The 18,627-nt window shown below is 34.2% G+C and overlaps 1 protein-coding gene and 1 long non-coding RNA gene across 5 annotated transcripts in view; one reads left to right on the plus strand and one right to left on the minus strand.

Moving 5' to 3' along the window:
- LOC128013461 (anion exchange protein 2) overlaps positions 1 to 9,359 on the plus strand; it is a 39,789-nt gene extending 30,430 nt beyond the window's left edge. For all 4 annotated transcript variants that reach the window (XM_052596468.1, XM_052596467.1, XM_052596469.1 and 1 more), the window contains 12 exons: positions 76 to 260; positions 349 to 565; positions 1,064 to 1,270; positions 2,106 to 2,254; positions 2,712 to 2,906; positions 3,415 to 3,660; positions 3,768 to 3,857; positions 4,268 to 4,434; positions 5,004 to 5,257; positions 5,765 to 5,934; positions 6,081 to 6,254; positions 7,273 to 9,359. In XM_052596468.1, coding sequence (XP_052452428.1) covers positions 76 to 260; positions 349 to 565; positions 1,064 to 1,270; positions 2,106 to 2,254; positions 2,712 to 2,906; positions 3,415 to 3,660; positions 3,768 to 3,857; positions 4,268 to 4,434; positions 5,004 to 5,257; positions 5,765 to 5,934; positions 6,081 to 6,254; positions 7,273 to 7,353 — 2,135 coding nt within the window. In that variant the 3' untranslated portion in view covers positions 7,354 to 9,359. The remainder of the gene's footprint in view (positions 1 to 75; positions 261 to 348; positions 566 to 1,063; positions 1,271 to 2,105; positions 2,255 to 2,711; positions 2,907 to 3,414; positions 3,661 to 3,767; positions 3,858 to 4,267; positions 4,435 to 5,003; positions 5,258 to 5,764; positions 5,935 to 6,080; positions 6,255 to 7,272) is intronic.
- On the minus strand, positions 132 to 16,967 carry LOC128013462 (uncharacterized). Its single transcript, XR_008183315.1, has 3 exons — positions 16,825 to 16,967; positions 370 to 4,410; positions 132 to 279 (listed from the first exon to the last, which is right to left on the minus strand). It is a non-coding gene; the product is annotated as an uncharacterized LOC128013462 (long non-coding RNA).
- Positions 16,968 to 18,627: the final 1,660 nt, after the last annotated feature.

The raw sequence follows: 18,627 nt of genomic DNA on the forward strand, positions 1-18,627 counted from the left end.
CTAAAATGACTATTACAGAGCTTACAAATTATGTAAAAGAACAACAGGAAATGAAATGCATTGCTGTCTTTTCAGGCAGTGTTGACTTCCTGGAGCAGCCCACCATGGCATTTGTTCGACTTCAGGAAGCTGTTGAACTGGACTCGGTGTTGGAGGTATCGGTTCCTGTTCGGTTTCTCTTTGTGCTGCTTGGTCCTCCCAGCACCAGCATGGACTACCACCAGATCGGACGCTCCATTTCCACACTCATGTCCGACAAGGTGAGAAAGACGGTCATCACTGCACAAAATCAAAAAGGATGAATTGTTTCAAAAATTCCAGTGTTAACTCGATCGCATATCTCTCCAGCAATTTCATGAAGCTGCGTACCTGGCAGATGATCGGCAGGACCTGCTCAATGCCATCAATGGCTTCCTGGACTGCAGTATTGTTCTCCCTCCATCAGAACTAGGAGGTGAAGATCTTCTGCGGTCCGTGGCTCACTTCCAAAGAGAGATGCTTCGCAAGAGAGAGGAGCAAGAGGTGGCCTTATTGTCCAAAGAACCCAAGAGCCTTGAAGAGAAAGGTATGCATTAACCTATGTAGCTTTAGATCCAGTTCTGCTTTTATTTTGCTTTTGTTTTATTGCTTTGTGGTTTTTGTTATTTTGTGTTTATGTGTGTGGAGTTTTTTGTTTTCTTTATTGCTTTTTGTGCTATTTTTGTTTGTATTTTGTTATTATTGTTTTTTTTTTGTCTTTTTGTTTGTTGTTTTCAGTTTTTTCTTTCATTTTATATTTTGTTTTGAACATTTTTGTTTTTATCTTCCTTGTTTTTTTCCGTCTTTTTATTTATTAGTGTTTATTTTTTACCTTTTTAAGGTTTTTTTTGTGCTTTGGTGTAGTTTTTGTCATTTTATGTAGACATTTGTTTTTGTGTGGGTTTATTATTTTCTTTATTTTGCTTTTCCTTAGTAATTTTCGCTAGCTTTTTCCTTCCATGTTTCTTTCCAACTTCCATGTTTATTACCCCAGCAACCTGTTATATTCATAATACCCCATATTATTTCTCTTTGTGTAAATCAGAGGCCTTGCTTACACCCTTGAAACAAGAAGACGACCCTTTACAACGCACAGGCCGTCTGTTTGGTGGGCTGATTCGTGACGCCCAGCGCCGTTACCCAAAGTACATCAGTGACTTCAAGGATGCACTGAACCCCCAGTGCATGGCAGCTGTCATCTTTATTTATTTCGCTGCTCTTTCTCCCACCATCACATTTGGAGGCCTTCTAGGTCAGTTACACTACAGCTTCGTCTGTACTTTTATCGACAGTACCAAATTTTAAATGCAATAAAATAATTTTAAATACATGTGATCAATCACAGCGTTGTTAAATTGAAATTATTGTAAAGGAAAATATATGTGACCTGGACTTCAAAACCAGTCAAAAAGGTCAAGTTTTCGAAATTGAGATTTATAATAAATTTTTATAAGATATTAATTAATTTATTTGAAAGCTGAAGAATTAAGCGTTCCATTGACGTATGGTTTGTTAGAATTGGACAATATTTTGCCGAGATGCAACTATTTGAAATCTGGAATCTGAGGGTGCAAAAAAAATCTAAATACTGAGAAAATCACCTTTAAAGTTGTCCAAATGAAGTTCTTAGCGATTTGGATTCCTAGTCAAAAATAAAGTTTTGATATATTTATGGTAGGGAATTTACAAAATATCTTCATGTGGAACGTGATCTTTACTTAATATCCTAATAATTTTTAGCATGAAAGAAAAATCTATATTTTGACCCATGCAATGTATTTCTGTCTTTTGCTACAAATATACCCCAGCAAGTGTTCACTGTAATCAAAGCTAAAGATTGTCTAATGAAACTTTTTTTTTTTTGGCTAGGCAGTGGATATCTCTTCAGATCTTCTCAATTTAATTAGTAAACTGCTTCCAGAACTGACTTAAATGACTTTAAACGTCTGTTATATAACAAAAGATTATCATGATACACACAATCAATGACTCTGATCCTGATAAGTATTATGGATTATTTTTGCTTGAATTCCAGATAGCGAATGTGTCTGACCTCTCTGTTCAATAATTGAGTGTTGTGTGTGCAGGTGAGAAGACCGAAGGGCTCATTGGCGTGTCGGAGCTGATTGTGGCCACTTGTGTTCAGGGTGTGTTGTTCTGTCTGCTCGGGGCTCAGCCGCTTCTGGTGGTGGGCTTCTCTGGACCAATCCTGGTGTTTGAAGAAGCCTTCTTCTCTGTGAGTTTAAAGTACTCATCCTTAAACCAGATTCCTTACCATAAACATCATACATTCCATAAATATGCTGTCAAAAGTCAAGATCACCCAAAAAAAAAAAGAAAGGGTTTTTTTATTCAGTTTTCCTATGCCATAAAAAAATTACACAGTGGCATCTATCTAAGGGTGAAGAAGCACCAAAATGTCAGATGCCAAGTCATATGTTTTGGGGCTGCCCAATTTTTTATGTCAAGAGATGACGATTTTTTTATCAGGGCAAAATTTGAAGGACTTGTTTCGTAAGTTGGACCCAGAAAAACTTTTGTGTCACAAGTACATTTAAAGAATCTTTTATAGAATTATATAAACAGAATGTTTTTGTTTTTCTTAGTTCTGGATTTTATAAAAATGCTTTAATATGATACAATGTGACATTACAGTATATATAAAATATCTCCTCTGTCTTTATCTTCTCCAGTTCTGTAAGGAAAATAATATGGAGTACCTGACAGGTCGGGTTTGGATCGGTTTTTGGCTCATCATCATCGTGGTGATGATGGTGGCCTTTGAGGGCAGCTTCCTGGTCCGATTTGTCTCGCGTTTCACCCAGGAGATCTTCTCCATCCTCATCTCTCTCATTTTCATCTATGAGACCTTCTCAAAGCTGATCAAGGTAGTTTGGATCATCTTTTGATTGTGTTTGTCATCATATAGGTGTCCCTGGACCACAAAACCAGTCTTTGGTTGCTGGGATATATTTTTAGCAACAACCAAAAAAAGAAACACTGTATGGGTCAGAATTATTGATTTTCCTTTAATGCCAAAAATCATTAGGATATTAAATAAAGGTCATGTTCCATGAAGATATTTTGCAAATTTCCTAACGTTAACTATTTAAAAACCTAATTTTTGATTACTACTACTATGCATTACTAAGAACTTCATTTGGACAACTTTAAAAGTGATTTTTTTCAGTATTTAGATATTTTAGCTCTCTCAGATTCCAGGTTTTTAAATAGTTGTATCTCGGCCGAATATTGTACTATCCTATTAAACCATACATCAGAGGGAAATCATATTTATTCAGCTTTCAGATGATGTATAAATCTCAATTTTGAGAAATTGACTCTTCTGACTGGTTTTGTGTCTTGTGTCTTCTTGACTGCTGATGTTTCCCACAGATATTCCAGGAACATCCTCTGAGACGCTGCTCTGCTGCGGTTTCTGATATAAACAACTCCACACACAACTCGAGCTGGGAAGATGTTACCTTAAGTCTATTAACATCAAACAGCAGTACACCGGAGACGGTGAAGGTGGTTGGTGAACCTAATACTGCTCTGCTTTCCTTGGTGCTCATGTCTGGGACCTTCTTCATCGCCTTCTACCTGCGCAAGTTCAAAAACAGTGCCTTCTTTCCTGGCAGGGTGAGACGCTTTCTGGTCAAGACACCCAATGTTGAGTGATTAGGACAACATAAAGAAAAATGTAGTTGTATTTAATCCTCTGTTTTATTTATTGATTTATTTTACAGCTAAGAAGAATTATTGGAGATTTCGGAGTTCCTATAGCCATTCTCATCATGGTTCTGGTAGACTACAGCATTCGAGACACATACTCACAGGTGAGATTGGATAGTTTTTAAATTTGCAGATGATTTAAGTTAAAACCGAGTAAAGCAAATTATAGTGTTAATATAATTTATATTTCATGTTAAGTACCCTAAATATTCAAATTTAATGCATGAACCTGCTCTATTTGTGCTATGGATATCTAAAATTGGCTAGTTTGTTTAAAAGATTCATTAGTATTATTTTATTCTTTTCAATTTTACACGCAAATTTTCTTCGTTTTTATTTTCGATTGACTTTTTAAATTATTTTCTTTTATTATTTTTTTGTTATTGTCCATATTTTTAAAGCTTCACCTTTATAGTTGATTAATTTTGTGTATATATTTTTGATTTACTTCATTATTACTTCGTTCTCATTTTATTCACGTATGTCTTTTTTATTTTATTGCCAAACCATACAGAAACTGAGTGTCCCCCGAGGTTTTTCAGTGACTAGTCCTGATAAGCGAGGTTGGATCGTCAATCCTCTGGGCTCTGATGGTCAGTTTCCCATCTGGATGATGTTTGCTAGCATCCTTCCGGCTCTGCTTGTCTTCATCCTCATCTTTATGGAGACACAAATCACAACGTGAGTCCATTGCCATCTTTCGTCTTTTTGTTTTTCATGATATGTGATATTTTGGGGAAAGTAGGTTTTATGTGTTTATTACTACACACTGAATAAAAAATAAAACCAGGTAACTGTGACTTTTTATCTACAGCAATAGCTATTAGAGTCAAAATTGCAAATTATTTATTACTCACAATTGTGAGCTTATATATCACAATTCTGGCTTTCTTTTTTTAACATAAAATGCGAGTTCATATCTTGCAATTCAGAAAAAAAAAAAAGAAGTCAGAATTGCGAGTTTACATCACACAATTCTGACTTTATAACTCGGAGAGTCAAGTTATAAACTCGCAATTCTGAAAAATAAAAAAAGGTCAACATTTTGAGATAATCTTTATAAATCTCGGAATTGAGTTATAAAGTCAAAATTGCGAGTAATAAAAGTCCAAATTGTGAGAAAAAAGTCTTATTTTTTATTTAGTGGCGGAAACGGGCTTCCATAGTAATGTAACTCATATACATATACAAAATGTTTCTGGAACACACAAAATCATGGCTTGTATTAGAAATGCTCTCTCTCCTTCAAGGTTGATAGTCAGTAAGAAAGAGCGAATGCTGGTCAAGGGTTCTGGTTTCCATCTGGATCTGTTGATCATCGTGACTCTCGGTGGCACTAGCGCACTCTTCGGTTTGCCGTGGATGGCCGCGGCCACTGTTCGCTCTGTAACCCATGCTAACGCCCTCACTGTAATGAGCAAAGCAGTCGCTCCAGGAGACAAACCTCGAATCCAGGAGGTCAAGGAGCAGAGGGTGACCGGGTTACTGGTGGCAATACTTGTAGGTAAGTTTCCAACAATTACTGTTATGCTTTTTAATGCATCCTGATCAATACAAACCGCTTATAATAATAAAAAAAAAAATTTCATTATTATTAAGTACTGAAGTATAATTGTCGGAAAAAGTGCCTAAGATGCAAGTTTGGCATCAGATACTATTTTTGGAATTAGCAGTGCAAAAATACAAATAAAAGAATAAAATTAAGCGAATAAAGATGTATGATAGTTTTATTATTTATTGGACGTTTATGAATTTTATCATATTGCTGTTGCAAGTGTTTTCAAAAGACAAGCAGTCAAATGCCAACCATTACAGTCATCTTTAACAGTTTAGGTGGATAAAAACACCCTTTACTCTTGGTAAAATCACTATGATGCATAACATCTTGTGGTTTATTTCATAGTGTTTTAATACATGCAGATTAAATCAGTGCAACATGACTATTGTATGCATTGCTATATGTATTAAATGAAGAAAAAGTCTGAGAAATTGCTAATTTTGTTGTCTGTAGGTCTCTCAATAGTAATCGGTGATCTGCTCCGTCAAATCCCTATCGCGGTGCTGTTTGGCATCTTCCTGTACATGGGTGTGATGTCACTGAATGGAATCCAGATGACAGAACGGATCCTGCTGCTGCTGATGCCCCCTAAATACCACCCCGATCACACCTACGTGCGCAAGGTCTGTTTTCTGTTCATTAACAAAGAGATTTTGGATCTGTGTCAGTAACGTGCTCCAGTAATGGTATCAGATACTTCACAGAATTCAACGATATGGAAGGTAGAACGGTTTGTGTCTTGACTGAATTTCTGTGACTGGATCCTCAGGTGCGGACCCTGCGGATGCATCTGTACACTGCGATACAGGTGGTCTGTCTGGCTGTCCTCTGGGCGGTCATGTCTACTGTGGCATCGCTGGCTTTCCCGTTTGTTCTCATCATGACCGTCCCTGTCAAGATGTTTCTTCTGCCACGCATCTTCAGCAATCGTGAGATGCAGTGTGTAAGGATCTTTGCATGCACACATTTTTTCATTTTTTGTAGAAGAATTATTATTAATACTTTTATTTTAAAGACAGTAAAACATATATAATGTTACAAAATATTACATTTATAGCTCAAATAACTGCTGTTCTTTTGAACTTTATATTCATCAAAGTGTCCTGAATTTGTATCCAAGGTATCCAAAAATTGTACATGTAACATTGATAATAATAAGAAATGTTTCTTGTAGCAAATCAGCATATTAGTATAATTTCTGAAGGATGATGTGACACTGGAGCAATCACAGAATCACATGAATAAATAACATTTTAAAATATAGTAGATAACAGCTATTTTAAAGTAGTGTTTCACAAAATTCCAGTTTTTACTGTCAAAAAAATTCCGTCTTGGTGAGGATAAGATGCATCTTTCAAAAACATTTTTAAATATCTAACTGACCCCAACAGTAAAAAAAATTAATAACTTCCAAAATTAAATTAGATTTATTTAGTAAATATATAATGTCTTTTAAAATATATATGAAACTTTAATTTTAAAACTTAATAGCCCATTTTAATTCCAAAATTAAAATTTTTCAATTTATTTAATTTTCATTCCGTTTCATGTAAATTTTATTTAAAAATGAATTGACACTCCCTTAAAAGAGAGAGCGCAATTCTTCACCCACATTCACCACTGATAAAAAAAAAGGTAAATTCTTGCAATTGTGAGTTTATATCACGCAATTCTGAGGAAAAAAACTCAACTGTGATATGTAAACGGGCAATTCTAAGAAATAGTTAAAGTATCTGAATAATGCATCTATAGAACGCAATTATGAAAGAAAAAACTGAATTCCGAGTTTCTACAATGCAATTCTGAGAGAGAAAAAAAAGTGTTGCAATTACTCTTTTATTTTTACTTTTATTCTGTGGTGGAAATGGGCTTCCATAGTGCATTAAGAAAGTAGGTGATTTTTTCAAAATCACGTTTACTAATGCTGTTTGTATGGCTTTTCTATCTCTTTTGTGTCTCAGTTGGACGCTGATAATGCAGAGCCCACTTTTGACGAGAAAGAGGGACAAGACGAATACACAGAGATGCACATGCCAGTCTGAGCCACGACCGCAGCTGTCGCAGTCTTCCTGTCAGTCACGCTATTGGCCAATAGGACAGTTGCTTTAAAAACTTTGATAAACCAAATCGCACAAGTCTCAACATGCTGGAGAGGGGAGAATAGTGTTCACCCGGCATTTCCAGAGACTCATTTCATTTGTATTAGAGAGCTGCTATCACACCGTTTAGCCTTAAACAAGCATATTTTGTCGCCTATGAGGAAAATGAATGTACCTTATGGGGTTAACTGGACGTTCCTAGCACCATTCAGGGCCCAGGCAATATTATATGAAGTTTTTAGTGAACATTCACGATCAAGGAAAATTGCCAAGGTCCATTTCATCTTAAATTGTATGTACGTCTGTGCTTTTAATAGTTTTACTGGCTTATTTTCTGATTTATGGCCCAGCATGGATTAATATACACAATCAACAGTATTTTTATATCTTTGTTGCCATCCGATCATGACTTTTTCTAAATTCTAAATGTCTAAACAGGTGTTTTCTCTTTTATAATGCATGAAAGTCACATGAAAGCCTAAACTCTCATAATAACTCTAGATGTGCAGTTGCTGTATATTTTATATTGACTGTTACAAGCAAATGACACATGAACTTTTGTTTTTGAGGATGTATTTGGTAGTAAATGGTCTTGAGGGATTTTAAGATGTTTTAGCTCGGATAGATGCACTAGTGAACTAGTTTGGAGTCTTAAAACCCATTTTAAGAAAAGGAAAAAGTGTGCTTCCCCACAGATGATCCCAAAATTGTAGTTCATCATAGTTGAACTAAATATATTGACCTGATAAACTGGTATTTTCTAACACATTTCTAAAGTCTTTCCACATTTAATGTTGAATTAACACTAAAAGCCTGTTCTTTTTTTTTTTTTTTCTTTTTTTTTTCAGCACCAGTTCTTAGCAACTTACTAATTATTTATTTGTTTCATGGGAACTGTATTTATGTAAGTTCATAATATCCCACTTTATATTTTTAGATCCCTACAGTCAGTTAGACGGGAAATCTGCACTAATAAAATTCAATTCAGTACACTTTCACTTGGGATATTTTGTGCACACAAACCATTAGGAATAAAAATAGCAACTTTATTTGGTTAAGATCATTTAGCTAGGCATGTGTTATGTTTGTTGTTTTAGTAGCATTTCACATTTTTTTTGGAAATGTTTTTTTATTATCATTTTTAATCTCTGGAGGTTTTCACACCATTGTGCTTTAAACTACAAAACAAGCGCTTTACTTCTTATTTACATTCCAGATTATGATTCCAGAATCAGATGTGTTAGGATCTTTTAAATATAGGAGGATATGATTTTAGTTTTATATTGCTTTAGATCATGTACGTGCTAACTAATGACACATGAAGAGTGAACTCCGAAAGAAATCATGTAGATGTTATTTTTCAACTAGAAACATGTTAGAAATGTAATGTCATTATTTGAGTGTACAATGCGACTGGATCAAGAATATTTTTATAAAATGCGTCTGTGTTGTCGTTTAGTACATCAGGACCAGCAGCACATTGTACTTTGTCACTGTTGTTTATCTTTGACATTCCCTCAGCCCGTGTTCAGCGACTGGTTCCAGGTTTGCATGACACGTATAGACACATTTAGAAGCAGAGAACTCTGGGAAACCTGATCGTTTGTGGTTGTGTGTGAATGCAGGCAGGCATATGCTTGCGTTCTGTGTTGGTACAGTGTGGATGATCAGCAGCACTTGTTTGTAGATGGTATTAATGGATGCTTTAAGACTGAAGGTTAATGCTGAAACACTGTGGTCATTTTAACGTTTGCAGATATTAGTTAACAAAAGTAAGACCTAGTGTTTGGCAAAGGGAAGTGAGGGTCATTTTCCATCTGTGTGCATTTTTATGCATATTGTTCTTGCTTGGTAATTGGATATTTGATTATTAAATGTTCCTCTGTACATAATGCAACATTTACAGCAAATTCCAAATATTACAAATAAAGTTGATTTTTCTATTTAAATTGGATATTCATCTTTTTTTATTTTATTTAATATTTATTTTCTACTGAGACGGTGTAGCAAAGTTAACTTTAATAAAAATCATTAAATTGTAAAACAGTGACCACAAAGGCATTAAGATTTGTAGAACTTTAACGTTCTATTCAAAATGTATTGCTGTTTCTACACAAATCTGTTTGCAACATTGATAATAAGAAATGCTTCTTAAGCAACAAATCGGCATATTAAAATGTTTTTTAAAAATCGTGACACTGAAGACTGGAGTAAAGATGCTGAAAATATTTGTAAATAGAAAACAGATATTTTAAATTGTATTTATAAAAAAAAAAAAAAAAAAAAAAAGCTAAAACGAAAGCAAACGTTATAACTACAGCTGAATTTCCAGACAATAAATGACTTTATTTCTGCTTGTGGCAGTGTTCTCATTTAGTCCCTGATTTGTACACATCATGCCAGGGATCCACATGAACAAAGACTGTTTTGGAGAATGTTTAACCTGGTTTTGGGGTAAGCAGACATTTGCAGTTGTTGTTAAGTTCAGACGGGTTAAAGATGGCTGTGCTGCTGTGGATCGTGCTACTCTCGGCTGGAGTCTCATTCGGTCGAGCACAAGAGTCCTTCAACAAACTCCCAGATATCTACAAGAGAGGAGTGGAGCTGTCTTCACACGAGTTAAATAACCATCGCAGCATCAGGAACCATTATCTCTTCTTTAAATCTATTCATCAGGCAGAAATTGAGGTAAACTCATCCTTCTAATTCTAATTTCATTCTCTTTTCTGATATCGATCTATTATCAGTATATCTAAAGTAGAATTTAAATAATCAAAATCATAAAATGACAGATATACCTAAATATATTTTAAGTGATCTGCAATACGTTTTTATTTTTTGTGGTGCTAAACAACATTCCATGGCAGAAGATATGGTTGTTTTTCTAACTCAATCACATGTAGGTTTTTGTTGGGTAGAGCAGGTCAGAAATTCCAAAGATTCCTGCTGACAAGTCAGTTTTAGGTCAGAAATCAAACATGGAAATCTCCTGAGACCCAACAACTAAGAGGACAGAAGTGAGTTGAATGGACCAGGTCTATACATTTAGATGAATTTGTATCGTCTCTATAGGCAGGATTGGATGTCAAATACATCTACCATAACTTTTATCTGAAAGCCACCGAGTGCAAAAGAGGAACTGAGAACGCAGATGCAACCACATGTGCATTCAGGAATGATCGGGTAAGTGTGATTCATATGTGATTTTAAAGCAAATATGAGTTTTAAAGAACCAAAGAAAGTTAGAATATGAATATTAGCTGTTTTCATTCGTTCAAATAAGTCATTTTCCAAACATGTATTAAGTGGGTGGACAGCATGTATTTATGTTACATGTTGAATTTGCAAATTATAGTACAGTTAAAATACACTACTATTAAAAGTTTGTGGTCAATAAGACTTTTGAAGTCTCTTATCTCCACCAAGGCTGCATTTGTTAGGTCCAAAATACAGTAAAAATGGTAATACTGTGAACTAATATTATCATTTAAAATAATAGTTATGTATTTAATAAAGTATTTTATTCCTGTGATGCAAAAAGCTGAATTTTCAGCATCATTCCTCCAGTTTTCAGTGTCATGTGATCCTTCAGAAATCATTCTATTTTGCTGCTCAAGAAAAATTCTTATTGTAAAAAATGCTGAAAACAGTTGTGCTGCCTAATATTTTTGTGGAAGCCATGATACATTTGTGCTTTTCGGGAATCTTTGAATAGAAAGTTTAAAAGAACAGCATTTATTTGAAATCTGTTGAGTGTCTTTACAGTCAGTTTAATGCGTCTTTGCTGAATAAAATATATATATTACTGACCCCAAACTTTTCAACTGTATCTGTATGATAAGTAAATAGCTGAAATTCGGAGATTACTGGCCAAAAAATAAAATATTTTTGCTATTGATCATGCAAAGTATTACTAGGTTTAATACAGACAATTTACTTAATGTGCATTATATTGTTGGAAATATTAAGATCTACAGTATAAAGTGGCAACACCACAATGCTAAAAAATTAAATGTGGAATAATTTCTTTATACTTACTGGCTCAGTTTTTTGTGTATTCCTCCAGCCTCTTGTTGACTGTGTGATCTGCTACAAAATCTCTGCAGGAGAAATTAATGAGAAGCCTAAACCTTATTTAAACTGTATGCATCGACGATTGCTTTCAAAGGTATTCTCTCTTTATATTCTTCATTTTGATGATGGATTCTCATTGCCTTACCTGGGAAAACACTTGATCTTATTATAATTCCCATTATGATGTCAAATTTTGCTCAGTATATTTAAAAGAATAGCTCATCCAAAACTAAAAAAAATGCTGAAAATGTGCTTGCCTCAGGCCATTCAATATTTAGATGAGTTTCTTTCATCATCAGAACTGATTTGGAGAAATGTAACATTACTTAATTTATTCAACAATGGATCCTCTTCAGTGAATGGGTGCCGTCAGTATGAGAGCCCAAACAGCTGATAAAAACATCACAATAATCCACAAGTAGTCCGCATGTCTCATATTAGAATTTAAAAACCCATTTAAACACCAGCTTTTCACTTCAAAAGATGTTAGTTGATGGAGTAGTATGAATTACTTGTAAATTATAGTGATGTTTTTATCAGCTGTTTAGGCTCTCATTCTGACGGCACCCATTCACTGCAAATCATCCATTGGTGAGCAAGTGATTTAATGCTAAATTTCTCCAAATCTGTTCTGATGAATAAACAAACACTGAACTCATCCACATATTGGATTGCCTAAGCGAGAGTACATTTTCAACTAAATTAATTTCTGGGTGAAAGATTTCAAGATGTACAAAACTTGAGCTGTGTGTAGAAGTGACTCTTGCTGTTAACATAATCGTTGTGTTATTGTCTGAACACAAGGAAACAAGGAGAGAGCGAGAGATTGGCTGTTTCCGTGTTGGTTTTGGCCATCTGACCCCGACTCCCGTGGCATCCACCGGATCCTAGAGAACAGCTGGACGAGAAACGTCATTTGAAATCTGATGTTCTGGAATCTACTGGCTTCACCGTCTCAAACCCAGCATGTTTTAGCATGTCTTTCCTTCGCCAAATCAATTCTTGCATCACATTTATCTGATTGTCAAGAACTAAAGAGAGCATTGCACAGTTGGGGTCATATTTTATATATTAAATCAACAGGGGATGTGTTGCATAAGAGTTCAGTGTTTGCCCTGGGAAAGAACAGCTATTTTCCACACAACAAAGCAGAGTTCTCTAGAAGTCCCTTAACTCCTTTTAAATATGAATGAATAAATAAATAAATAAATGCATATTACAATATACAATACAATGCTTTAGTTTATTAGTGCAATAAAATATTTTACAAATAATACATGTTTCAATAGTATTGTTCTTATGTACTGTTAGAAAGTTGAGGTAGACTTTTACTTCACTAACAGTCTTATTCTGTCTATTTTTGTTTTAAACAAGTTACATTTTCGGGTTTGTATGTTGTCTAGACGTGTTCAGACCTGCAATACAGAATTCATTTGAAGTTAATGCATTAAAGTTTCACTATAAATGCAACTATAACAGTCGTTATAAATATAGTTCCCGCCTATGTACGCTAGCGCTATGCCATTTTGTTATCTGCCGCTTTAAATGCTCGAGGTCTTTAAAATCAGGTTGATGATTGGTCAATATTTTGTATCGTTTATCAGGTGGAAAAAAAAGTTCTAAAGTTGATTCCAAAAATATCGTCATATAGTTATCAATATATTTGTGGTATGAACTTCGCTGTTCTCGAAGAATTAGAATCTAGAATTAAAATTAGAATTCAATCTGATCCTAGAGCAGCACTAGACGTTTTTATTTAGTTTTTGAACATGTGAAAATCTGATAATATTAATTATAATTATTTAAAATAGTGAGCATTTGTCAAAGAGAACGAATGCCTATTTAGTTCAAATTATGGTTGTGGTTTAATTTTAATTTTTAATTTTTGAATGTGCACAACATGCAGTGCAGCTGGGTTTTAGTAGGCCTATTTTCAATAAAGCAGATTATTATTATTTTTTTTTAATATAATTTCATACCTAAAAACTGAGTCAACAGAGAAAATCAAACTAGTCCTTTAACCTCACTACAGCCGTATTTACTGTTACCCAACAACGACACAAGAACAGTCCAGACTTCCTGGAATGAGGCTGTTTTTAGCGCCTGCAGCTGGAGCTCGTGCTCAGACTGGTTGAAGATGCCTCTGCTGCTGTTCGCTCTGCTGCTCGCTGCCGGAGTCTCACTGAGCTCCACCGATGCTCAAATCTCCTTCAGCAAACTCCCAGACTCCATCAAGAAAGGAGTGGAGCTCGCGGAGCAAAACATAAACGCTCACGAAAGCGTCCAGCATCATTTTCTCTTCTTTAAAACCATTAAGCAGTCACAAATTGAGGTAAGCCTTTCTCTGTTTCTGGTTTCTCTTTTCTCTGCTTTCTCCGAGACTGGACTCTGTGTGCCATCACACCAAGTTTCTTTTCTTTTCTTTTCTTTAATTTAATTTTCTTTTCTTTTCTTTTCTTTTCTTTTTATTTTAGGTAAAAAACTCTAAAAGGTAAAATTACATTTGTAGCATGCAAAATACAAGATAATAGGCCTACATAATTTTTTCTTCTAAAATAAATAAATAAATCATAACCATGGAAGTGCTGAAGTCAGCATGTGAGGTGTTAAATACCAGAAGGCATCTGTCAGCTCTACCTAAATAACCAAATATTTATATATTATATGAATACTGTCTAAAATTTGTGAATTGTAATCAGTAATATTTATGTAAAGATAATGATTTTCTTTAGGATTTCTAAAATATTTATTAATCAACATATATACATAATTATTTATTATTAAAAAAAGTTTTGCTTGCTATAGCTGATCAAACGGTCCTTTTTTGTATCAATATTTCCCATTTAGACCCATGTGTTATTTTAGTATCACTTGTGTACTATTATAATTGTTAACATAAGATTGTATATTTTTCTATTTTTATTTGATTTAATTAAATGTCTATAGCTTTTATTCAATTTTATATTTAGCTTAACTTTAGAACTTCAGCTTAAACTAAATAAAAACGGAGAAATATTCCTTTGACAACTAGCCAAAATAAAATAGTTGTTATACTTTTTAGTTTATTATATTATATTTAATACTTTTTCTTTTATTTGAAATAATGAAAATATATTTTATGGTTTTAGTTGCAATTCATGTTAATAACCCTGGTGTTTGTTGTGTCTATTGGATGAATATCTATCATCTCTGAATAGGCAGGGTTTGATGTTGTCTACATCTATCAGAACTTTTACCTGAAAGCCACCAAGTGCAAAAGAGGAACTGAGAACGCAGATACAACCACATGTGCATTCAGGAATGATCGGGTAAGTGAACTCTACATCGCCCGCAGTAACGGAAAGTACTTTGCTCCACCTCTGCACATACCTCTATAATAAGCGAATACAGCTTGAGGCTGAGCATTGCACAAACAAGTGAGCTTTCATTTAACATGCATGCAATGCCATAAGAACAAGTTATTGTACCATATGTTAGAAACCATGGCAAAAAAAATTGAATCTAATTAAACCACTGCTTTTTTATTTCTCCAGCCTCTGATAGACTGTGTCGTCTGCTATAAGACCTACACTGGAGTGATTGAGACGGATCCCAAACCTTATGTGAGCTGTGTGCATAAACCTGCTCTCACCGAGGTGTGTCCTTCTCATACACCTCACATTCAGCTCAACTCATACAGACCTGCTTTTAACAAAATTTGAGCTCTAATATTAAAATGAACTAATACTGTTTAATTTTTTTTAACACAAGGCCATGACGAAAGCGAGAATGGATCACTGTAATAAGATGGGCTACAGCAGCGGATCCCCCACATTGCTGGCTGTCGGATCATGAGCTGCTGGAGACGACATCTGCTGGTGTTTTGCTCTGAAGAGTGCAGCGTCAGTGAATTTAAACGTCATATACTGTTTCCTTCTTGTGCCAAATCAAGTCTTTCTTCATGCTTATTTGAGCCACAAGAACAAAAGTGACAACTACATTCAAACACTTTAATAATCACAAACGAGCATCTCTGTGAGCCTGTAACCTTACCTTTTTTTCCCAACCTATTATTTTACATGTTTATACATAGAAACATTTTATAGTGGATACTTATAAACATTGATCTGATCTTGTATGTAAAGGTATAAACCATTTATAAGTAAATATTCAAATTATATTCAAAGCAACAAGTATGACTATAATGTATGACAACAAATGACTATAAAGCATTGCATTGAGTGCTTAAAAAAACGACCTTTTTTGTATGTTTTAATAATGTTGAAAGACAATATTTTACAATACGGTTTCATTTGTTTCGACTACAATAGTTAACATGAACCAACAATAAGTAATACAGCATTTATTAATTTTAGTTCTACATTTGCGAACATGCACAGTGAATTATCATTAATGAACAATAAATAATAGTTTATAACATTAACAAAAGTTTATAAATGGTGTAAAAATGTATTTCTCTTAGTTCATGTTAATTGTATTGCATTAAAAGAGAACTTGCAGAATGAGGTGTTTTAATAAAAAATATTGTACTTTCTGAACATCTTTCTTAAAAATAAAATTTTCTATATATTTTTTTTTTCTTGGTGCAACAAATATCTCAAAATAATAAAAATATACAATGATCAATGATCTTACGTTAAAGAAAGGTAATTGAATTTCTGTGATATTTGTCAATGCAAGATTAATTGAAGTGAACAGATTTGGAGAAATTGAGTAGAAATTTGTGGATCCTCTGCAGTGATAAACACATCACAATAATCCACATGACTACAGTCCATTAATTAAAGTCTTGTGAAGTGAAAAGTTACATGTTTGTAGGAAACAAATCCATTATTCCGATGGCACCCATTCACTGGATCCAATAGTCACCATCAATATACTGTAATGCTAAATTTCTCCAAATGTCTTCTGATGAAAAAACAAACCCATCTGCATCTTGGATGCCCTGAGGGTGAGTAACTCTTGTGAGTGAACTACTCCTTTAATACAATAAAATATTATTAGATAAAAGTTCTAATGAAATCTCTTGTGGTAAGGCAATTTTCCCCCTTTTGGTTCATTGCTTCATGCCCCAACTAGTCAGCATGTGGGCCTGGATCACATCCAGTCCTGCCGATAGAGGTCACTGACTTGTATTTAGGTTATGTTTGTCATGAAACTCTAGATAGCATATTGTTTAAATATTCTGACCTGCATAATTTAGTATTTTTCCCATTAATTACTTCCAAATCCTTAGTTTTTAGTGTCTGTTCTCCACAGGATGGCAGTCCGATCACATGATTTCACATTCTCTCTTTATGTGAAAGCAAAAACACAAAGACAAAAGGGAAGAGGACTCACCCAACAAAAACATCCCATGATTGCACAATCTCTCCCGCTATAATCTCGCTTCCATGTTTGGTGATATAGACTCAACATATCCATCGCTGTTTACATTCCTCTGAAGTTTTGCAGTTCGTAACCATTTAACTTAAAGATAAGCCCGTCTGAGGGATTTTCTGGATTGTACAAAGATGGCTGTGTTTCTGTTCCTCGTCCTGGTCAGCGCTGGAGTATTTTTGGACACAACGGAGGCACAGGAGGATCTAAGCCAGCTTCCTGATGCCTACAGGAAAGGTGTTGAACTGGCTGTGAAGGAAATTAACTCGCATCAGACGATCAAAAGTGTTTTTTTCTTTTTCAAGACTGTGGACAAATCTGAGATTGATGTAAGTATTTTTTTTTTTTTTTTGCATACCTTTGGTTTTATTACTTAAAAAAAGTAGTTTTGTGATTCAAACTGCAATTCTTTTTACATTGTTAACCCTTTTAATGTGTTGAAAAAAATCAAAAAATATTAACCTAATTTGGGTTCCCAGTCAAAAATGACCAGCCTTTTAAAAATAGCTTGTAAATCTCACATTGATGTGATATCACCAAATTTTGTATTTAATATTGCAGAATCTGTAATCTTTTCTTTCACTTTTATTGTTATTATTATTATTGGAACTGATTGATCATAGCCCTTATTGAAAAAAAAAGCATTATTTGTGGAATAACAAAAAAACTGTTGTATTTTGATCATGAACCTGATTTATTGTAGGGTGGGTTTGGTGTTAGTTATCTCTACCATCGCTTCTACCTTAAAGCCACCAAATGCGGTAAAGGAACCGTGAATGCAAGTCCTAGTAAATGTGCTTTCAGAAACGACAGAGTAAGTTGATACAGAATTTCATTTTTAAAATGCACTTCACATATATGAAAATGCATGATGCAAAGTAAAAATGCACAGCATATAAGTATGTTATATTATTCTGTTATTTCATCTTTAAAGTATCAGATTAAGCTTCAGATGTGTTGATATGAATGTGATTGATTAATGTTTCTCATTTTTTCTGTTCATAGCCTCTGATTGACTGTGGGATCTGCTATAAGATCCACGGTGGAGAGATCCAGAAGGACCCGAAGCCTTACATTCACTGTGTTCACAAACCACAGCTCACACAGGTCATTCATCCCACATGCACATAAACATCACGTAGAATGATTTGTTCCAAAATAAACATTGCTGTGAAACTTTGGACTTGATTTGCAGTTATGTTGTTGATGAGTTTAAAGTGAGCTTTTCAACAAGATCTCATACAAAATTCATGGATATACTTTACCGTAGCTTTGAATCTAGCTTAATGTGAACTTTTCATTTCTTATAATGTTATGAAAGCAAAGAAGAGAAACTGAAATCAGGCACATTTGATTAAATGGTTTCATTTTCAAAGAAACTGCATTGTGCAATATTGCAATGTCATTTCCAGGAAATCAGAACTCTATCCAATAAAAGAAAATCTGTCCATCATTTAGAAAAAAAAAAAGAAAAACTTGTACAATTTTATTTTATTTTACTTTATTGTATTTTATTTGCTTTTTATTTATTTTTTATTAGCTGATTTTATTATTTCTTCTGTCTCTCTTAACCAAACTGGTCTGAAATTATAAAAATGCTTATTTTCACATTACAGTTTGAGGATGATGTGTATTTAATATTTTTTTTTCAACCTCTTGGAATTATTGAATATTAACGGTTATTCTCATTTTAGGACTTGTTGAAAACAAGAGCTGAACACTGCAAGGAAATGAGCTACGCTAATGGATCTCCAACTCTCCTGG

This window comes from Carassius gibelio, chromosome B24 (assembly GCF_023724105.1).
Source record: "Carassius gibelio isolate Cgi1373 ecotype wild population from Czech Republic chromosome B24, carGib1.2-hapl.c, whole genome shotgun sequence".
Classification (NCBI taxonomy): Eukaryota; Metazoa; Chordata; class Actinopteri; order Cypriniformes; family Cyprinidae; genus Carassius; species Carassius gibelio.